The sequence below is a fragment of the Clupea harengus genome, chromosome 19, assembly GCF_900700415.2.
Source record: "Clupea harengus chromosome 19, Ch_v2.0.2, whole genome shotgun sequence".
Lineage (NCBI taxonomy): Eukaryota > Metazoa > Chordata > Actinopteri > Clupeiformes > Clupeidae > Clupea > Clupea harengus.
The window spans coordinates 19,106,034-19,128,615 of NC_045170.1; the positions used below are offsets into that span (position 1 = coordinate 19,106,034).

Consider the following 22,582-nt stretch of genomic DNA (forward strand, 5'->3'; position numbering starts at 1 on the left):
TGTGTGTGTGTGAGAGAGAGAGAGAGTCAGTATGAGTCAGAGGTCTGTTTTAGGCCTCTATTATAATGTTGGAGAACACTGGTGTCAGAAATTAAGGGCTTAGAACAAAAATGTCTTTGAATTTTGAAATGTGTGAGCAGAAATGTCACCTCATTTTTTCTTTTGCATATATTTTCCTCACACTCTCTGTGGTTTGGGTTTTTCAGTTGAATTGTTTTTGGTGAGTTGGTGTATTTGATGTTTCCCTATTATGTATTTAGATTATAAGAAATGTCCTCATAAATGTGGGGTAAAAAGGCTCTGAAATTCAAACCGAAAGGAGCAAAACAGTCCCCTAATACAAAAGGTTCTGTTGGTGACACTATTGGTGACACTAATGGCAGGGATCCTTTGTCTAGCGGTGACACAGTTTTTTAGGACCTGCTGTGCCCTGTCTACTATCTGGGAGCAGGTCAGACAGGGTTATGTTTGTAGTGCAGTGTTTGTATATGATGGAAAACTTGAGATGTGTGCCGAGAGATAAGAGAACACTGACTAAAGATGTGGGGACGAGGGGCTCGTGTCATCTTTTTCCGCTGATGTCGGCAAGGTGATGGAGAGAATAAAAGATGCGGAGCGAGGTTGAGAGGACACAGACACTTCTGCTCTCACCTGCCTCGCTCTTCCACTCCAGTTCTTAAGGTAAGACAAGCTATGACCTTGTCTGGGCCTCTTCCCCAGGCTTTCTCTCCTTGTGTTTTCCCCACATCTTTGCTTCTCATTTGTTTCTTCTCATCTCTCTGCCATTCCCATTCTTTTGTCACTGCCATTCTTTTCAGCTCTTCAATATATTAATACCACACATTTGATCTCTGGGCCTTTCTGCTTTTGTCTTACTGCTCCTGTCTGTCTCCTTCTATCTGTTTAATATTTGATTTAATCATGTACATTTATAGGCATGTTCGATAAGCCAAACATCAAAAGTCTATTATTTATCCTTTTGATGAATGTTTGAATGAAGTGTGAATTCATGATAAATAAATAGCCTCTTTCTCTTGTGGATGTGATAAGCCTTTGCTTCACTCAGAATGGAACCTGCCATTAACGTGCTGATCGCCCAGTTCAAGACATTCGCTGGAAAGGATGGATCCTCAAACACTCTCAGCAAAGAGGAGTTCCAGAGTCTGGTGGCCTCTCAGCTCACCACCCTAGTGAAGGTGAGCGACTCCATCCCTCCTCTCCTCTCCTCTGTTCATTCATCCCACCCTTTTCCTTCCCCTCAGTTCCTCTCCTCTGTTTCTTGTACAACATCTTATGGGCTCGCTTCTATCTGTTCCTCAAATCCACAATTTTCCCGGATTTTCCCTCCGTCCTCTTCCTCCGCCTTTCAGTCTCTCTCATATCATTTCATCTGTTGCATTATCTCTCTCTTCTCTTCCATTCTGTACTTTCTTTCTGATTTCCTGATCTTCCACCCTTTCACCTTTTACATATTCTGTTCCTTTTATGACTTGCAGTGCTTTTTGATTTTGTGTTGCCGATGTTTTGGGTGTTTGCTGTTAAACATTTCATCAGTTTCAGTCAATGAGGGAGGAATACTAACTTAGTCCATACTCTTTCCTGCTGGACATGTGTAGCCTGCAGTAGAATGATGTTTTCAGATGTTGCTTTTCTAAACATTTCTCTGGCGACCTCTGATGAATGACACACATAGAAAGTCATAGATTTAGACTAAAGTGACCACTAGATGGCGTTACCCCCCTCTTTCTCCCTCCCTCTCTCTGTCTCCCTCTGTGTGTGTCTCTCTCTCTCTCTCTCGCTCTCTCTCTCCTTAACTAAGTATGAATGACCCTCTGTGCTGTTGATTGCCTGCAGAACGCCAGCGATCCCGGCGTGATTGACCAGCTCATGAGCTCTTTGGACCAGAATAATGACGGAGAGCTGACATTCCTGGAGTTCTGGCAGCTGATTGGCACGGTGGCCAGCAAGCATGGCGGCTTGAGCCAATAGCTGACCAGAGAGAGCGCGGGCTCGTGAAAATGTGTCCGTTGTGTGTTTGATTTAAAAAATGCCTCTGTGTGTATTGTTCATCTTCAACCTCGAGACTGGCTGTGCACACAATACCATGGTTAATCATTCTCTGAAGCAGGTGACCTGCAAATAAAATAATCCATTCTTGTGATTCCTTGCGTTATCTCCAATTTTTGTCAGCCTATAACCACAAGTGGGTAAAGACCTGTTCCTTGCCTGCCCTGTCTCTAATGTCTCTCTCTCTCTTTCTCTCTCTCTCTCTGGCCCATTAGGAAAGAGTATTACAACCTTGATTTAATAGCGTAATTAGACGGTAACTTTACTCCACCTCAAACAGACGGTGTGTAGACTGATCCTTATAGCCTGCTGTGCATGTCATACTATACATGTAACTGCCTTGAGGGCATTATCCTAATCCTGTCCTGCCCTGAGAGCAACATGGGCCCTGGCTGTCCTTTCAGCAACCTGGAGCAGCCTACCTTCCTATGGTTGGGTTCATATTCAGAGAACATCTAAATATGTAACTAGTTTGCATCTACTGTGTAGGTATTCAACTACATGTGTGTGTATGTGTGTGTGTGTGCGTGTGTGCGTGTGTGCGTGTGTGTGTGTGTGTGTGTGTGTGTGTGTGTGTGTGAAAGAGAGATAAAGAGAGAGGGACAGACAGAAAGACAGAGAGAGAGAGAGATAGAGAGGTAGAAAGTGAGAGAAAATGTTCAAGTTAAATTTTCTTCTATTCATCAGCTCCTTCAATACATTGATACATATTGATTTACCATGACAATAAAGCTGTGTTTGGTTGTTTAATTGTGCTTAGATAAGGCACACACACACACACACACACACACACACACACACACACACACACACAATCTCCTCCTTTTCCACAATGCCAACCACCTGAAACCAGGCCCTAGCAGTAGAGGGCAGGTTTGAGTCAGTGTGTGTTTACACTTATTGTTATTTGGCCTAGGAACCGGTTTGCACCGCTAATGTGGCTCTGAGAATCTAAGAGCCATTGTTGATTAAAGTTTGGGCTTGTTGAGGCACCTGTGCTAGTATTTGCTAAGGGATTGTAACACGCCACGCCTTTGGAAAAAGCCCCGGATTTTTCCTACTAAGTCCATCAGCAGCTCCTTGCTGGGCGTGGTAAGTGTCTGCAGGGCTTGACTTTGATGTAGGCCAGCAGACCTGCGGACCTTGTATCTCGATTAAACACACACAGAGAGGGGTGTGGCAGAGGTATGACTAGCATATACAGACTGACAAATAAAGTGCTGGCTCAGAAGTGGTGCAATATGGGAGGTTGGTACCCTCAGGCCATTTATACACTCTATCTATTCCACACAGTCTCATGATCATGTCTATTGCTTTGTTATGCATGTGCAAATACACACACATTTGTATGGCAAACCTTGATGCAAAGACCTTGCAGTACTTTGGTTGTTACCTCATATCCTTCAAATATTTTGTGAGACTGTGTGCGCTGAATTGTAAAAGTGAGGCAATGGGAGTTTTTTAGGAGGCTTCAGTGTGATAGTGCGTTTTGATGGGACTGAAGGGTTAAGATCAGCCTATCCTCCATTCCCCCCTTCCTCTCTGCTTCGTTCTGTCCGGCAGGAATCCTATTTTCTTCATCAAACCTGAATTATTGGCGTGAAACTGCATCCTAAGCACGCGTGACGTAAACGAGTTGCACACGCTAGAGATATCTGTAATTGAAAGGAAAATACGTTTTTAAGGCTTTCACAGAAGACTAGTCCCTCCCCAAAACTGTTTCTAACTCTCGTCCATTCTTTTCCCTGTCTTCTCTCTCTCCCAGGTACACGCCCTTTGACTTGTCAGAAGGGGAAAAAGTTTAAGAAAAAACTAAATCACGGAAGAGATTCTGTTGCCTTACTAGTTAGGCAAGTTTTTTTGAGCCGTAAGGGCAGTGGGGAAAACGGAAAAGCAGAAAAGAGGCGTACAGTCCTGAAGCAGTTGCGTTGGTTGAGTTGTTGCGTTGGTCCTTCACATACTTAAGGGTAAGTTTTGAGGTTTTTTAAACTTTTTCACTGAAATTAATAATGCAGAGGTTTGATAGGAACTTAAACGCCACGTTTTAGATACACCCTTCAAGTTCAGGACCATCCTGCGGATATGCTGGACAGCATCCACGAAACCACTTTTCCAGAGAATCTGTTGCGAGACATAACTTCAAATCTAGCTTTGGTTTGTTTTATTAAATTCTTTCTACCATAAAATAAGATGTAGCCATCGATTCAAGGAAGCTACAATAAGTTAATCTAGTTTATGGGCCGTTTTCATTAGCATTGCACACGCAGGCAAAATACCTTAACTATGGTAAAGGAGTTCCTTGACAGAACCGAGACCGATTCTCCGTATCGGGATCAGCTGCGCTTTGTTAAACGATGGATAATTAATGGACTGGAGGCCAAATATAACAAGCTCTCGGCTGATTTCACGCAACTTTTGATCTCTTTTTAAGCTCATTATGAAACCTACAAAATACAGAATGTTAGCATATTGGTATTCATACGTGTTTTGAGTGTTGTGTTCAACTAAAACTATTTAGGGTTTCCTTAAAATATTTTGTCGGCTGTTTACACCTCCACCCTAGACAACTGGACTGTCTTTAATTAATAATTGTATAGGTTCTATTGGGGTTCGGCTTCTGGACATGGGCGTAAGCAGATTGACAGCTGCTGGCACAAGTGCGCGCGTCCGTGAGCATGAAATGTTTTTTTTTCTAGACGCGTGATAGCCTAATGAAATAAGAAAGAAGCTCCCCACACACAGTTACAGCCTTTGGTGCGGTTTATATTCACCGCCTAACTTGTTCCTCTGTTAATTTTTCATGACACACGAGCGGCCGTATTGTCATTACTCAGATAGCGCGCGTATCACATTCGCCTGTTTGGAAACGCAACACTCAATCTCTTCTGAGCTCTAGAAGGGAAACGGGAGACCGCATGGGTATTTATTTCATTATATACGCATTTTTTAAGCGTTTGCGAATAATAATGGGGATTAAGCAGGCTCGTGTCGAAACGGGGCGCGGACCGTTCCGCCGTGCTGACGTTGCTTAAGTAATGAAAGCCCAAACTTCATTAGCCAGTATTAATGAACGGAGGCGACATCCCACGTGCTGTCTGGCGGAGTTTTGGGTTGAGCGCAGCCGTCAGCAGCGACACGCCGGAATAGCCGGTAACAGGACAGGAGGTAAATAAGAAATGAGACGCGAGGACAGAAATGGCAAGGATAGAGGTGCTGACCTTGTGGCGCGCCCATAGTCAAGGGGATTAGCGCGTGAGACCCCAGGTGAGCTGGAGTGGTGGCTCCTGGCATGAAGAAGGAAAAACTGGCCCGTGCTCCAGTGACTAGTCGGCTACCGTGTCACGAAATATTTTTTGAATTTGCTCACTAAGCGCTTGAGCAACATCCTTCCACGAACGCGATCCTGGCGCAACATTCCTTAGATAAATATGTAGACAAGAGCCAGATGGTATAGTCACTTAGAAACCACTTGTGGTATCCAGTGGAGGAGATCTTGTAGGCTCTATGTATGTATCGGAATCTCTGGAGAGGCTTTATGGAGAACTGTATTTAGTTTTACAATTGCAACTATGAATTCATGTTGAAGGTTATGATTAGCTTGACTGAGTCATTATTAATAATAGCACTACCAGAGCAGGGGCATCCCTCTCTACCTTAAAGAAGCTCTTGAAGACCCAACTCTTCAGAGAGCACATCCCTTCCTAACGTGCACTTCTACAAGTACTTAACTTGCACTTACAGTAGTTACATTCCTGCACTTTTTTCTATTTCATATGTAAAATAGTATTTATTGTTACACTAGGTCTCTATTGCTTGTAGCTTGATTGTTCTCTCCCTTGTACATCGCTTTGGATAAAAGCGTCTGCTAAATGACTAAATGTAAATGTAATAAATGAAGGTGGAATGCTTCATGGTAGAATAATAAAAAAAACATGTTCAAATATCAATACACTAAACCTACATATCATTGAATGGCATTAAAGCAAAACATTTAAGATGAGTAAATAGCTCTAAGAAAACATACTGGTCTGTTCATCTTTTAACTATTGTCCTAAACCCTTTGGAGTATTAGCAGCAGATGTACAGCCCTTTGTTGGAAGCCCAAAGTGACCTCATATTGTTGTAGGGTGACTGCAGTTCTGAGCTACCTTCAGGTGACTCATCATTAACTGACACTTTAGCCAAAAACCAATATGTCGGTTTTGCACGATCCAGTGCACTATGGGCTATGTCAGAGCACCAAGTCTCCTCAGTGAACCGAATGCTCGAGGAGGAGCAGCGGAACAGAACTCCATCAGGCCTCTCACTTTGTGACTCTAATCCCACAGTGAGCAGTGTCTGGAAAGGGGCCCATACTGCAGAGGTCCTATACAGTATGGCAAATCCTTCGTCACGATGGAACACAAACCCTCGGCTAATTTCCTGTTCCGACTGAGCTTTACACTGCTAGCACCCAAACTCAGGCTGTTCAAACAGGCCGTGAAACCAGAGACTTTAATAAGGTCCCCTCTTCGTCACTAGGCCCCCCCCCCCCCTTCTTCAGACTAATTAGGCTAATAGGCATGTTTCCTAATTGTCTCGTGCCTGAGGATGGGGCGATGGCACTCATAACATGGCATGGGGTTAGCGCGTAGCATTTTTCTGCGCATGTGTGTTTGCAAGTGTGAGGAGAAGGAATGTGCAGATGTTTCAGTTTCTGTGGTATGCGTCGTGCCAGACTGCTGATTTTCTCTTGTAAAATGGCTTCATTAAATAATCAGTGTGGATATTTGTACCGCAGCGATAGTCAGTAGTTTCGCAGCTGCTGTTGCTGATATTGTTCTCCTTACAGTCAATAAGAAATGGCTTGTGAAAGTAGGCCTGTAGCTAGCCTGCGCATTCTGGGCAAGTTTGAGTGACTGATGCAGATTGCAATGCTTGGTATTTCCCTCCCTTCTGCATTATTGGTTGGCAAAACACACTGCGTTTTTGTCAATGGCCCTCTCACGTTCCTGTCATCAGGAACTCGTGTGGTAGTCTCTCTTGAACATGTGCGCATACCTGAGGGGAAGCAGAGTGGCACCTTTGCTGCTCACTAGTCACACACACACACACACACACACACACACACACACACACACACACACACACGAGAGGAGACTCATTCTTTTGGTGTCTCCCCCTGTCACCCCCCATCTCTCTCACACACACACACACACACACACACATATTTATGCACAGGTGAGACACTAATCTCTCTCTCTTACTCACTCACACACACACATGCCTATCATTCTTGTAGTTGCAAGGCCTTGTCCATTGTCAGGGGTGTCAGCTGCTTGTGAAACGACAAAGTCCAGCTGAACTCAAAACTCCTGTTAAACTCCTCCCTTTCATTGTTAAACTCCTCCCTTTCATTGTTAAACTCCTCCCTTTCATTGTGGGGTGCTTGTGGCAGTGAAACAGAGAAAAAGAAGGGTAGAAAACAAGGGAGGGGAGAGGGAGAGAGGGAAGGATAGAGACATACAACAAGTGAGAGAAAGGGGTAGAGAAATAGAGAGAGAGAGAATGAGACGGGTGGTAGGTAATCCCTCCTGTAACTGGAGGCGGGTCGTCCTCCAGTGGCCTCAGTAGATCAGATGACCTATCAAAGATCGAAGTGGCCATTGTGTCCAGCTAGCTGTCCCTCAACTGGACCGGCTCTCACCCTCAGCCTTATCTCATATCTCCTGGCCCGGCTGTTCTGGGGCCCAGCTTATTACAGTCCACACCCTCCAAGCACCAAGAGCACACGGCAGCTCTGTTTTAATCGCGCCGCTGTGTTAGTCAAGCATAGGCCCAGATTTGTGTTGTTTTGTCGGCTCGCCTCCTGCCATGGTTCCTACCGTGAGTCTGTGAGGCATGATGCCTTTATAGCAGGGTACAGTCCACTCAAAAGGCCATGATGCCTTTATAGTAGGGTACAGTCCACTCAAAAGGCCATGATGCCTTTATAGCAGGGTACAGTCCACTCAAAAGGCCATGATGCCTTTAGACCAGGGTACAGTCCACTTAAAGGGGTCCAGATTGCTGGCTCTATCCCCAGATCCGTGCCAGAACTGTTCTGTAGTTGGGTGCAGTCTGAGATGCTTCTCTGAGCTCTTCTCATTGCTGTTTTTTTTTTTCTTCATTCTTTTCCCCCTGTCAACAGAAAGAAGATGGAGTCAGCAATCAAGACAGTGGTGTCGACTTACCTCAAGTCTGCAAAGGGCAAAGAGAACCTGAGTGGGAAGGACTTCCAGAGCCTGGTGAAGAGCCAACTCGGTGGCATCCTCAATGTGAGATTCCCCTGCTTTTCATTGGACACAGGAACTGCCAATCACACCTAACAGGCTGTCACATTTCATAGTTTCATACCTTACATCGGCAGCATCTCCACAATGGTTATCACTATATCAGTCACATCATATCTCATTTGATCATGTTTAACATATTTGTTTTATGGATATACTTGTCTTTTAGATAGCGAGCTGCATGTCCTTACAAACCTACATTTGTAAAAACAGTTCACAAATGAGGAAGTAACTGCAGGACAGAGATTAACTAATAGGAAAATAGTATTTGAAATGTTATCCTCAGACCAAAAGAGAGGGAACAAAAAACGACTTAAATTCCTGTGGATTTTTTTGATGTAGACCTGTGAACCAAAAGAAATGTAGGATAACGAACTAAGATTCATGTAATGTTGTGTAGATTTTGTCAGTTTCAGACATCGTTTGTCATACATACACCAAACACTGATAGCCATGCACAACCCTGTGTTTTTGGATTCTAGAATACGGACAGCTCCAAGGCTGTCAAGGACATGCAGCAGGGCCTTGACGACAACCAGGATGGCAAAGTCAGCTTCCAAGAGTACATGAAGCTGATTGGCTACCTGGCAGATTCTGTCAGTCAGCAGTACGTGACCGACAAGGTGACCAAGACGGAGAACAACGATGGTGCCGTGACGCAGTGCGAGAGCGAGACTCCTGCCGACGGCGAGGCCGAACCCGCTGCAGTCAAGGCGGAAGAACCGGCCGCCGATGCAGCAGCCCCAGCAGCAGCAGCAGCCCCAGCAGCAGCAGTTGAAGAGGCGGAGAAGGCCCCGGCTGAGGAGGAAGAGGAGGAGGAGGAGGCAGCAGTGGAGAAGACAGCAGAGGAGGAGAAGACGGAGGAGGAGGCCTCGTAGAGCCGTTACCCCCACGCGCATTTCCATCTCTAAAACACCTGTCTTATGTGCTTATTATATCATATCTCTCTAGACAATAACAGTCCAAAAGCTGCGTCCAGTTGTAACACTTCTTTTAATTTTATAATAACTACATACAGTTCAGTGCCATAGCATTCCTGTTTTCCAGTGCAGACATTCAATACCCTTCCTGTACCCGTGGTTGTTTTTTGTTTGTTTTAGTTTTAGTGTCAAACTGCGTTTGATATTCTTACTTTCCATAATGAGTTCTGACATCTCTTCATCATCTTCATATCCTTGCTTTAACAAAATATCTGAAAACCTGACCGGCAGTTTAATGAGTTGTCCAAATCTTTGTAGTCTTCAGTCATTGTTAAAAACTCTCCTGGATTCTTGTTTTAAGAGCTCGGCTGTAAGGCGTCATTTCCTAGCTGCTTGCTACTAACAGGGAGGCGAGTTTGGGTTTATGAATGTGAATCCTGTGAAGAATTTGAGCCAAATTAGGGTTGCTGCAGAGTGTGTGTCCCGGCCACAACGTGTGCAACAGTAACAGACACTCACACCTACACACACACACACACTCACACACACACACACACACACACAAACAAACTTACACACACCTGTGGTGGTGTACAAATGTTTACAAACTTGCTGCAACCCCAATGGGAGAGGAGTTTAACCTGGAACAAACAAAGGCATTTAGCTACATAGTATCTTTTGTAATGAGCGTTAGCAAGGAGCTTCTCAATATCCATTAGTTTCAGTGGCCCTCAGTTAACTGCACCTGATAATGCACGTCCCTGGCAGAAGTGATACAACTCCTGTGGTCCTTGGCTGCCCCCTCCTCTCCCTGTCAATCACCCCCCCCCCCCCCCCTATGTGTCACAGCGGGTTTTCAGACTCTAACGTTGCATCAGTATTTGCATGTTCTCCTCTCCCCCCCCTCTCCTGTGTCAACTCTCCTCTGTGTTTGCTCAACAGGCCCAAAAACTGAATTTTCTGGAGAGTTGGTCTCCACTACTTTCTGTTCAAGGTGGCCAAAGTAGTCACTCAGAAAAGCTTCCCCTCTTATGTTAACGAAAATGCTAAATATTATTTCAGACCTTGTATGCTTATAATCTGCTGTCACTCTCCCCCTCGTAGTTTACATAATAGCGGCCTAGTGTGTGTGGTACCTTCCTCCGCGCATCTCATAATCTTGGCCTGGAATTTAAACAGCACTTTTCGTGTGCTTGGGAATAACAGTTGATCATCTCCAAATCCTCACTTTCTGAATACTAATAGTCTTAGATGTCCTCTTGTTTCCCTTTTTTCCTCTAGCTCATCATCTTGTCTCTTGCACCCTGTCCCTCCCATCTCTCGACTCTCATTCTCTGTCTGTCCTTTCCCCGTCTGTCTCTCTTTCTCTCTCTCTCTCTCTCTCTGTTGGCCAAGGGTGAAATGTGTGTGTGGCGTCTTTTCTCATCAGTAGCCCGTCAGGCCGTACTGACGGGTGCTCGGTGTCCTAATAATGGCTCGTTGGGGGTAAATAATTTAGGCACCTGGGGAAGGAATCCACACCAGGAGACCCTGTGGCCCTGGAGACCAAAAATAGCCTGTTGGTACAGGGCACCTGACACAGGGAGGCCCCTGGGGACGAGCCAGTGTCCACGCAACATTACCTAATCTAGCCCTAATCAGAAAGGGGGTACAGGCAAACAAAAACATATTTAACACATGTATAACATAGATAAGTACACACACACGGACAAACTTAGAGGTACATGGTTAAGTATACACACAGACAAACTTAGAGGTTCATGGTTAAGTACATTCCAAAACAAACATGCAGGAGAAACACCTTGTTGGGTGTCAGATGTGGCCTTTCTTTGTTCGTCTGCTGTTAGAGATCAGGCACTGAGGACTCAGACCGGTGTCCCTCTCCAATGTCTGTGACCTTTGGCCCAGCTGAGTCCTTGAGAAAATTTCAGATGAGCCCATTCAACCCCCCCCCCCCCCCCACACACACACACACACACACTCCCCCCTCAAATGGCCCCTTAAATCCAAAAATGTGTTGCATGTGTTTTTGTGGTATTTGTTTGCACATTTGTATTCTTGTATTATTTTGAGTACAGTGTGGTTGCTTGTCACCACAATGTGAGATATGTGTCAAAATGTTGAACTAGATTGAGAGAGAGGGAGGTCTTGCTTCTAATATATGTGTTAAAATTATATAGTTTACACAAGAGAAACCACTAAAATGTCTATGCCATGTTATTGCTCTGAATATGAAACCATGTACTCAATTTGGCACTATTTATATGCAGCTGTTATAACTAGAATATTTCTTTATTCATACATTAATTCTGTACTTTTATGTACCTTTGCCTGTATTAAATATTCATTTTGAAATGAAAAACCCATAAATTAAGTGCAGTATATCTTATCTCATGATGACACCATACTTACTTAATGCTTTGTAATGGCTTTCCTCAACATATGCATTATGGTACTTGTTTTAGTTCAGCCAACATTGTAACAACTGTACGGTCATGTATGAAAAAGTTACTAGATAGTATTAAACTATGGTACAAGTTGAATGATTCTTGTGTTGATATAATGGAAATGGAACTGATTTGAAAGATGATTTGTAAAAAAAAATATTATAATATATTTTGGGCCACAAGCTATTTCCTACTGCAGTAGGGCTTTAGGATAGGTCTCCTGGTGCTTGGGGCTTTTAGTGATGTAAGAGACCATTGGATTTCCATGAGTGATGCTCAGCCGTCTGGTGAAACATTATATTGGCCGACTGTTTGACACCCGGGCGCCCCTGCCCTGTTAACCTGCCCCTGACCACGCGCCTCCACTGCAAGGCACAGCCTCAGGTGTCGCTCTCAAACACCTGTGTGTGTGTGTGTGTGTGTGTGTGTGTGTGTGTGTGTGTGTGTTTTGTCTGTTGCCTCAAGCCATTCTTCCCCCTTCCCCCTCACGCCATTCTTAGGCCTTGCCAGCCAAAACTCTGCTGCCAATTAACTATCAACACTACAGAGCATGCCAGTCATCCCCTAAACACACAGACACAAACACGCGCTCACGCGCGCACACACACACACACACACACACACACACACACACACACACACCACACAAACATGTGCTCGTGCACACACACACACACCCACACTCACACACACACACACACACACACACACACACACAAACACGCGCTCGCGCACACACACACACACACACACACACACACACACACACACATAATTACCACTGTGGAGCCAGTGTTTAGTTTGTTGTTTAGTTTATTTGTTTTGACAAACCACCATACTGAGCATCCCACTCCTCACTAACTGAAAATGTTTTTTCCTCTCTATGCCCAGTTTTGTGTGTGTGTGTGTGTGTGTGTGTGCGTGTGTGTGTGTGTGTGTTTGTGTGTGAGAGTATAAAAAAAGCCTGTGTGTGTCTATCCACCCATATGTATACATTTGTGGGCTACAATGGGCAATTGTAAATCATCAGCAATGATCTACTACTGTCTACTAAATGTCTACATGCATGCCCCCTTTTGTGTGTGTCCACCATACCACCATACGTGTGCTTCTGCCACATGTATATCTTCACGTGATTGTGAGTAGACCAGTGTTTGCACACGGTTGTGCAAGTATATGTCCACTTATGCATGTATGTATGTATGTATGTATGTATGTATGTATGTATGTATGTATGTATGTCTGTCTGTCTGTCTGTCTGTCTGTCTGTCTGTCTGTCTGTCTGTCTGTCTGTCTGTCTGTCTGTCTGTCTGTCTGTCTGTCTGTATGTATGTATGTATCAATCAAGTATTTTATTTTATTTGTCAGATGCACAGAACAACACTGAGTCAGACTGGGCACAGAAATTCTTAAGACAAGACACCGCACAAAAACCTACCATAGCATAACATAAAATAACATAACATAACATATAAGTACTCTGAACATAAATTACACATATAATAAACATATAATAAATCTATTAAATATACAAAATAAATATACAATACAATCTGCTAAACATATAATACACATATAGTAACCTATACTAACCTAATAAACCTATACTAACCTAAAGACAAATCAAGTGTGCCTGGTATCGGGTAGTGCAGTATTACTGGTAGTGCAAACAGTAGATGAAACTGTAACATGTAAAGTGGCGAGACTGTATCATTGTCCATTTAAAAGCCTGATGGCCCTTGGAAATGTATGTATGTATGTATAGTATGCAGTCACCTGTGTACATGCACCTGCTCTCCCGGCATTCTTGAGAAGCTCAGTGGCCGCCCTTCTGGGTTTTTGCTTTCCTGAACGAACTACCTGATGAGGTCAAACGGCTCTTGTGTTTGTGTAAGAACCTAAGGAGAAGGAGGTAGAGAGAAAGGGGGGAGGTAAAGAGGAGAAGAGAGAGGGGGAGGTGGTGGGGGGGAGGAGGTGAGGATGAGAGGATGGAGAGAAACAGATCCTTCGGGGGAAGAGGTTGAGAAGGGGAGGAGGATGCGAGGGAGGGGAATGGTGTAGGTAGGAAGAGGAGGAGGAGGAGGAGGAGGGGGTGATATTTAAACCTGCGGGCGCTACTCTCTCCTCATCCATTCTCCTGTCTCTTCTCGCTATCAGTCTCCATCTCTCACTCTCCGCCGAAGACAAAGGAGCCTCTCGACCAGCTCTCAGGTAAGACGGACAGCTTGGAGAGCCGAGAGGGCCAGCTCCCTTTCTCCCGCTCTGTAATCAATAAGCGCTCTTCAGGATTAGCTTCGGTCCTTACTTAAAGTGCTCTGGCAGGGCTAGCTTGTGGCTTGGGGGAGATTCTTGGAATATAGATTCTGTAAATGAAGACCCGCCAGGTGTTTCTGTATAATATTCTGGAACACGCATCTATAGTTCTATATGGTGTGGAGGTGTGGAGTTGTTTTTTCTTTTTAGGATAAAGTTTCTTGGTAACAAATGTACTTAAATTTGTCAATGAAGGGTTTTAATATGGGCAATTAGGAAAACATGGCAAAAGGTGACCAATTTTGTCCACTTAAGTACTACTCTTAAAACTTGAGAGACTTGAAGAGAAATTAATCTTTGAAGACCAGGTTAATTTGATCAGTTTTGCCTTGACAGAAAAAGACACCAAGCTTTCTGCATGGATTGGACAAACAAGCGTTCTTGCCTTTAGCTTCTGTTGAGGTCCATGTCCACTACCTGGTCAGTTCAAAGGATAATGTTTCTGTCCATGTTTTTAGTTGCTATGGTTTCCCATTGTGCTCATTCTATCCTATAGATTGCTTGGTCAGTGGTGCATTCTATGCTCTTTTCATTGCCCTTACATCCTGCCATACCAGTGCCATACCATGTTACCAAACAACCCCAAATTAGGGTGTCCTTTGTACGTGCCAACCCAGACAAGGAAAAGCTGGAGATCACCAGGTCCTTTCCTGGTCCTCATCTGAAATGTTCATCCTCTTTGAAACCCTAATGTTAGGATTATATACCCTATACAGGATGTGCTGCATCAGTTGAATAGGTCAACTCGGTGTTTGCATCTGTGTGTGTGTGGGTGTGTGTGTGTGCATAATTGTGTTTGAATGTGTCTGTGTGTATGGGTGTGTGTGTGCAAGTGTGTGTATGTGTGTGTGAGTGTGCATGTATATGTGTGTGTGTGTGTGTGTGTGTGTGTGTGTGTGTGTGTGTGTGTGTATGCGTACGTGTATGTTTTCAAATTACTATAAATGAAGTGTGCGTGTAGACATGCACGTGTGTGAAGGTTTAGGCCCTGGGCTCTGTAAAGCGCCTTAAGACAAATGTATTATTTTGGTGCTTAATAAATACGATGAAATTGAGTGTGAACGTGAATGCATGTGTATTTTGCACACGTGTGCGTCCTTGTGGTTGTGCGTAGGCAGTGTGCATAGGCGTGCCTCAGATTACCTTCTCCCACTGCCACAGCGTGGTTGCCATGAACTTTATCTCCGTTTTGACAGTTTTCTGTTTCACTCCTGGTTTCCATGCGAATGTTCAAGTCCGTGTTACATGACCACCGGGGCAGTCGATACGTTTGTCTAAAGGGAGGAGTTCTCGATCTTCTGTTACCTTAACAGGCCTCTTCCAGCCAATCAAGGTCACAAGCTTGGGCTTTAGAAAACAAAGGGCAGTGGGACATGTCCAGAATTAGGTTCTTGGATAGTTCAGCGACATATCAAGTTTGGCCTCCCCTGGCCTGTGCACCGGCCTCGTTATTATTTGATCAGTTATTTTGTGATCTGATGTCAGATCAGACACTGATCATTGGCACTGATCATTTTGCATTGAGCTGGAACCTGTTGACATTTCACAACAACAACAATTTGCAGAATACCACTGAGGAGGGGGAAAAAACATTATAAGGATGACACATTAAATCAAATGATTGATAAATTCACAATCTACAAATCTATAAGTCTAATGATTGATGGGTATCTACAAACAGCTTCTTTGTTGCCAATCGAGTTCCATGATCCACCCAACAATGTGTTTACATGGGTCATCCATTCACCTTTTTTGTGACAGTGCTGTTTTTTCAGTGACCTTGTCTCAGTAGCCCAGAGAGCCTGGCACAAGGAGAAGCAAGATGGCCAACTCACGCTCACAGTGTCATATGTAAGAGTGTTGGTTTTCGAGTGTCCTCCTTTGTCTCTTTATCTCTTTATCTCTGTCTCTCCTTCTCTCTCTCTCTCTCTCTCAACTCTCTCTCAACTCTCCTCCAATGAGACTGGCTCACGTAAGATTATACCCTTATTGATTATCACATTTTTCTCTTTTACCACATTTTTCTGTGTTAAATCCAAGATGTCTTCCCTCCCTTACTCACTCTCTCTCTCCCTTACTCACTCACTCTCTCCCTTCATCTCCCTTCATCTCTCCCTTCATCTCTCTCCTCCTCTCTCCTCTGTCTCTCTCACTCTTATTCTCCAGTCATATTTGATTTGTTACTGCCACAAGCAGACCATGTGTGCCGTGCTGCTGAAGCTCCACCCACGCTAGTCATGTGATTCAGTTCACATGACTCGCTGGGACCTGTGGGGGGCGCGCCCATCTCCTGTCCATCTCACACCTCTCTCCTTTTGACCTTTGACCCCCCCCCCACTGACAGCATGTCCAAAGAGCCCGGTACCAACCTGGAGAGCGCCATGCAGATGCTCATCAAGACCTTCCACAAGTACTCGGGCAAGGAGGGCGACAAGTACACGCTGAGCCGCGGCGAGCTGAGGGAACTTCTCACGGAGGAGCTGGGGAACTATTTAGGGGTGAGGAGAAGACATAGAAACCCACACCACACAAACATCCCCACAAAACATCTCAATACAACCTAGAGCAGTTCCCTCTTGTCGAAAGGAGATTGGGAACGTCCTCAGGGTGAGGAGACACAGAATATAACCTCTTGCCACGGACGTAGGAACTCTCTAGGGGTTGAGGAGAGGGGAGACACACCATATTACAGTTCCTGGGAAACTGCATACCTGGACGCAGGGGGAGCTGTCTGTGGGTGAGGAGAGGGAGGATTCACAAACACATCCAAATATGCAAACATCCCCACTAAACACAACAAAACACATCACATCACACATAGCAACCTGGGGAAACCACGGACTAAGAAGCTGGGAACATTTTTTTGTGGGGAATACAGCACTACTCAAAGTAATAGGCTGAGGCTTCAGCAGTGGACATGGGACACTGCCTTGAAAATCGAGGGACAAAGAAAAAGGCTCATGAGGAAACAGCTGACCTATTTCTGCTTTGGTGGTCAATCATTTACACCAAGTACTGTATAGAACTGCGAGGCCAGGAAATGCAGAGAAGTTTGAGAATTCCTGGAGGTTTCACACATCCACACAATGGAAAAGTATTTGGGTCGCCATGAATTCCCTCTAACATTCTCCTTTCACAATCTCACTTTGTGTGAAACACCTGCAAGTACAAACATGCCAGAAACGTATGACACACACACACACACACACACCGCCATGCATTTTTTTTGCTTGTTCTCAACATGCTGTCATACTCGCTGTTCAATCCTTTCACACACACACACCCACAGCAGCAGCAGCACACAGAATGCAACAGTGTCACACGCATTGGCACACACACATTTCCATACACACTCATACAAACAGACGCCTCACATGCCTGTGCTGAACCCAAACACACATTCAACTTCACCGTTAAATATGTGTCGCAATACCAAAGGTTAATATTACATGAAACAGACATGAAACCATTTAATGGACCATCAAGTCTGTGGGTACGCTCATCAAGTGTGTGGACATGAAGATTTGTAGCTTGTTCTAACATACTTTCACATACCCAGGGAGATTTAAACAGATTTGGTGGTCTAACAGAGGTCCATGTCAGTTGTGTGTGTGTGTGTGTGTGTGTGTGTGTGTGTGTGTGTGTGTGTGTGTGTGGTGTGTGTGTGTGTGTGTGTGTGTGTGTGTGTGTGTGTGTGTGTTGTGTGTTGTGTGTGTGTGTGTGTGTGTGGGTGGGGAATGGGTGATAAGCAGAATCAGAATCTCACAGACCTTGAGAAAAGCAAAATATTGACATTGTTTACAACGTCCTATTGGCAAGAGAGTGGCTTGTGTGTCCAACGCCTCTCCTCTTGCTCACACTCTTCCCCCCCATCCTTGTCTTCTCCTCCTCCGTAGAGTGCGCAAGATAAAGACGCGGTGGAAAAAGTGATGAACGACCTTGACTCCAACAACGACGGCGAGGTCGACTTCACCGAGTTCATCATCCTCATGGGCGCACTCACCGTGGCCTGCAACGACTTCTTCCAGGATGTCAAGAAGGACGACAAGCCAGGGGAGGAGGAGAAGAAAGAGTGAACACGTGCAAGAGTGGGGGAAGGGGAGGGGGGGATGGAAGGATGGGGGAGAGAGGTAGAGAAGGATAGAGAGAGGGGACAGTGAAGGATGGTTGGCTGGATGGAGGGGAGGTGAATGTAAGCAACCAGGGTTGTTGGGGGAGGGGGGGGGGGAGTGTGACACGATGGGTGATGCTGGAAACAGAGATGCATAGTAGGGAGCTGGGGAGAACAGCAGAATGGGAAAGGCAGCTACATCAGGGAGGGAGTGTCAGGGAAGAACGCTTGCATGATTATTTGAGCAGACAAACGCACCATTTTCCTGGAAAGCCATCAAGACTGCTGGTTTAATCACTGGGTTTTATCACTGGGCCTCACCTCTCAAGAACTCACAGAACAGTAGCCACTGATTCCCCTTCAACCTCAGAGTAATAACACAACAAACAAGGGACCTCAGAGTAATAACACAACAAACAAGGGACCTCAGAGTAATAACACAACAAACAAGGGTCCTCAGAGTAATAACACAACAAACAAGGGACCTCAGAGTAATAACACAACAAACAAGGGACCTCACAGTAATAACACAACAAACAAGGGACCTCACAGTAATAACACAACAAAAAAGGGACTTGGGAAAGAAGTAGGTGAAGCACAGCAGAGCAGACACTGAGGAGTGAAGTAGTACAAGTTGCTGTTGGTTTGGTTGTAGTGCACCTCTGAAGACACTTCAGAATGCAGAGTTTGCTTCATTGATGTGGCTCAGACGGCAGTCTGTCAGATTGTAGCCGACTAACTCTAGACTGGATCGATCGGGCCCTGATGTGTGCCAGATGATCTGATCTGAGCCACATCGCGGCCAGCTCCGTCCCAGAGTCAATTGTTAGAATCAGGGTCGTCTGGTCTCGTCTCAGACCACCTTTAGGGTCTAGGCCGAGTCCAACTGGCTGACTGCAGGATTCATGGTTTTCCAGGAACAGGTTTTTCCTCTATCCAGTTAAAACTGATTAGTGCCTGTTGGCTAAAGACAAGAACTAGCAAAGCAAACTCTCACACACATACAGCACGTCTTTCTTTTGCACTCAGTTGATGGTGTGACATGCAAAGACAGAGAGAGGGGGAAGGGGACAGGAATGGGATGAAAAAAAAAACCTCTACTGACAGACTTGGTTAATTAAGGTTTATTATTATTACGCACTATTATCGATAACATTATCCTCTCAGTGTTGGAAATATGAGCATGTTAGCCTGCCTCTTTTGCGCCTCTTTTGTAACCTATTTTTTTGTTAATATCCCACATAACTTCTGCATTTAAATAAACATGCTTAACCAACATGCATCATCGTTGACGTTTTTTTGTTTGTTTGTTTGTTTGTTTGTTTTCACAGGGAGGTTTTTGTTATATGTTCAATCTCAAAGCATGTCACACACACAAAACCATGCACACACTCTTACACGCTTACTCTTAGTCTTACACACACACCACATTCTTACACACATTTTAAAGGGTTTACAAACAGGTTGACAGACATGCAGTTGTGCCAAAATGAGGACACATATATGGGTGGATTGCCTTGAAACGGAAGGGAATGTTGACCGTTCCAAAAGGTGAACAAACTGGCAGTTAAGCCTCCTGCTACATTTTAGTTTTAGTGAGTTCAATGTGTTCTAACTAGACACACCAATACTGTAAGTACTGCAAAACATGAACATCAGTTAGTAGTTAACATTAGATAGGGGGACAACAAAAACAAGTGGATTTCAGAAACACCATCTGGACAAGAACTTACATTATCTTCCCAACAGCTTCCTAGTTTATGATTTGAACTCCCTCATGTCAATAGAAAAATAAAAAAGCCAAAAACCTTTCATGAACATGAAGACATAAACATCCCCATCAGCTGAAGTTCCACATGTTTTTTTTTGCTTGAAAGGTGTGACACAGATGTCTTGACATAGGAATGTGTCTTTGAGCATGTGTGTGAGTGTGTGTGTTGGGGGGAGGGGTGGGTGAGTGTGTGTGCATGTGTGAGAGAGAGAGAGAGAGAGAGAGAGAGAGAGAGAAAGAGAGTGTGTATCTGTATATGTGTGTACATAAAAGAGAATGTGTGTGTATGTATGTGGGGTGTGTGTGTATGTGTGTATGTATGTGTGTGTGTGTGTGTGTGTGTGTGTGTATGTATGTGTGTGTATGTGTGTGTGTGTGTGTGAGAGAGTGTGTGTGTGTGTGTATGTGTGTGTGAGAGTGTGTGTGTATGTGTGCGTGTGTGTGTGTGTGTGTGTGATTGTGTGTGTGTGTGTGTGAGTGTGTGTGTGTGTCCGCTCCACAATAGCGCGCACCTCCACAGCTGGAGCACTCTGATCCTGACTAATTCGGCGCAGGAAAGGCAGGGAGATTCCCACAGCATGAAGCTTGAAGCACGCAGCGTCGAGCTGCTTCTCGGACCACGCCCCTCCGTCTAGACCAAAGCCCCCCCCCCACCACCACCACATCACCCCCCTCCCTCCCTCCCTCACTCCTTTACTCACATCCGGTAGGGCCAGTTACACCTCTTACTGCCAAACAGATGCTAACCTGTTGGAACAAGGCCTCCGCTTACACACCGCCAACAGATAGAGTGTGTAGCCTGAGTCATGAGCAAACAGATCTTATCTGGCCAAACTGCAATTTAGCGGCTTTACATTCTAAGTGTGTTTACCGGATCTAAGTCCTACCAGGATTTTACCTGCTCTAAATCCTACCTTACCTGTTCTAAGTCCTACCTGTATCTTACTTGTAAATCCTATATTCTTCCTGTCAATCCAACCTGTAGATCACATTTACAGTAGAACCCATCTATATTCTACCTCTTCTACATCCTTCCTGTGGCTTACCTGAACATCCTGTATCTTCTACATGTCAATCACATTTAGTTACATTTCAATCCCACCTGTATCCCACCTGTTCTACATCCTACCTGTATCTTACCTGTAAATACTACATACAGTAGCCTATTCCTTTCCTCAAAAACTGACCTGCATGGTACATTTCAATCCCACCTGTATCCTACCTGTTCTAAATCCTTCCTGTCTTACTGTAACTGTAAAGACTTGCTGCTTCTTTTTCTTGTCTGAATCTAGTTGCTCTTGTACCAACAATGTTCATGCTTTCACTGTGTGCCTGAGTGTAATTTGATACATATGTTAAGTTCCTAAAAATGATTGCATGACAACATGCAATGTGAATTCCCACCATTTTCTGTTTCTTACATGGACAGTTGATAAGGTCATATATTGTTGTGAGGAGACGAACATCCTACAACATGACCATGGATACTTGATCATTACCACAGCTACTGTAGGGAGTGCTATTGCCAGTTTAAGGGAAGGTGTGAGGATTCATGTTGCCTTAACTAGACCTGGTCCAGTCCAAAACCAGGCCACATCAGTACAGATAAGTAGACTAGACTCGAGCAGATCAAAAGCAGGACCTGTTAGATAGATTATATGGATAGATTATATTAAGTCACACTTTCTTCAGTACATGTCGTCCTGGCTGACACCTGCCCCAAGGGGAGAGTAGGTCAGTCAGGCCCTGGTCAGCTGGCCGCTCCGGTAAGAGTGACAGGGACACCTCTCCTCTACCACGCCCGTCTGGTCAAGTGACACTGAGACATCAGCATGCCACACCGATCCACTGCGGTCACTGTGCCACTGTCATGAGAACCCTAGGGGTATGGTGGCGCAGGGATATCACAGACAAGATGTCACTCACAAACACACACGCACACGCACAGGCACAGGCGCGCATAAATGAACTCACACACATGCAAACACTCACGTAAATATACATTTACACGCACACACAGACAAACACAAACACACAGAGACATGTACACACACATGCAGACATGCACACACACACAAGCAGATACACACTCACACACATGCGCATAAATGCACTCACACACAGACAAACAAAAACACACACACAGAGACATGTACACGCACATGCAGACATGCACACACACACACACACACACCCACACACACACACATGTCTACGTCTCTCTTTCTCTGTCAAAACAGACCCACACACAGTTGCTGCTCAGGTTATGGTACATGTACCATGCATGGACCCACTTTAAATTATACATTTCTCTCATTGTTTTATTTATTGTCATGAAATATTCATTTTGCTCAGATTTTCTGCTCCCCTTCATCAGCATGGCCAGTGTTTATATTTGAGGAACATCTGAGCCCCAGTCTGAATTTGAGGCTTGTCACCAGAGACTGCCTGTCCGCCTCAGATATCAGAGAATGATGGAGTGACTTGGGTCAGAGAGTGACCAGGATGGAGAGAGAGGGGAGGAGACGGAAAGAGGGAAAGAGGGGGGGAGAAGAGGAGAGAGACAGAGAGAGATAGACAGAGGGAAGAGGGTAGAGAAAGATGAAGAGAGAGAGAAAAAAGAAGAGAGAGTGGGTAGAGAA

General features: G+C 44.8%; 3 protein-coding genes across 4 annotated transcripts; all 3 read left to right on the forward strand.

Moving 5' to 3' along the window:
- The first annotated feature begins 6 nt into the window (after nucleotides 1-6).
- On the forward strand, nucleotides 7-2,161 carry s100a11 (S100 calcium binding protein A11). Its single transcript, XM_012828929.2, has 2 exons — nucleotides 7-1,196; nucleotides 1,855-2,161. Exons 1-2 carry the CDS (start codon nucleotides 1,068-1,070, stop codon nucleotides 1,987-1,989), a joined length of 264 nt encoding a protein of 87 aa, XP_012684383.1. The 5' UTR covers nucleotides 7-1,067; the 3' UTR covers nucleotides 1,990-2,161.
- Nucleotides 2,162-3,757: 1,596 nt separating this feature from the next.
- Nucleotides 3,758-9,764, forward strand: s100u (S100 calcium binding protein U). Of its 2 annotated transcripts, none has more exons than XM_012828914.3 (3): nucleotides 3,758-4,034; nucleotides 8,237-8,363; nucleotides 8,861-9,764. In XM_012828914.3, the coding sequence occupies exons 2-3, from the start codon at nucleotides 8,244-8,246 to the stop codon at nucleotides 9,254-9,256; spliced, it is 516 nt and encodes a 171-aa protein (XP_012684368.1). In that variant the 5' UTR covers nucleotides 3,758-4,034; nucleotides 8,237-8,243; the 3' UTR covers nucleotides 9,257-9,764. The 2 variants fall into 2 exon arrangements, with proteins under 2 accessions (XP_012684368.1, XP_031441736.1); XM_031585876.2 differs by lacking the exon at nucleotides 3,758-4,034 and adding an exon at nucleotides 4,178-4,221.
- A 6,200-nt stretch (nucleotides 9,765-15,964) lies between these two features.
- s100s (S100 calcium binding protein S) lies at nucleotides 15,965-19,672 on the forward strand. The gene is made up of 2 exons (XM_012828898.2): nucleotides 15,965-16,556; nucleotides 17,955-19,672. The coding sequence occupies exons 1-2, from the start codon at nucleotides 16,404-16,406 to the stop codon at nucleotides 18,132-18,134; spliced, it is 333 nt and encodes a 110-aa protein (XP_012684352.1). The 5' UTR covers nucleotides 15,965-16,403; the 3' UTR covers nucleotides 18,135-19,672.
- Nucleotides 19,673-22,582: the final 2,910 nt, after the last annotated feature.

Excerpts from the sequence above, each read along its gene's own strand:
- s100a11 (XM_012828929.2), top strand. The coding sequence starts at position 1,068 with ATGGAACCTGCCATTAACGTGCTGATCGCCCAGTTCAAGACATTCGCT. Across the intron at positions 1,197-1,854 it reads AGCTCACCACCCTAGTGAAG|AACGCCAGCGATCCCGGCGT; the intron begins GTGAGCGACTCC and ends GATTGCCTGCAG.
- s100u (XM_012828914.3), top strand. The coding sequence starts at position 8,244 with ATGGAGTCAGCAATCAAGACAGTGGTGTCGACTTACCTCAAGTCTGCA. Across the intron at positions 8,364-8,860 it reads AACTCGGTGGCATCCTCAAT|AATACGGACAGCTCCAAGGC; the intron begins GTGAGATTCCCC and ends TTTGGATTCTAG.
- s100s (XM_012828898.2), top strand. The coding sequence starts at position 16,404 with ATGTCCAAAGAGCCCGGTACCAACCTGGAGAGCGCCATGCAGATGCTC. Across the intron at positions 16,557-17,954 it reads AGCTGGGGAACTATTTAGGG|AGTGCGCAAGATAAAGACGC; the intron begins GTGAGGAGAAGA and ends CCTCCTCCGTAG.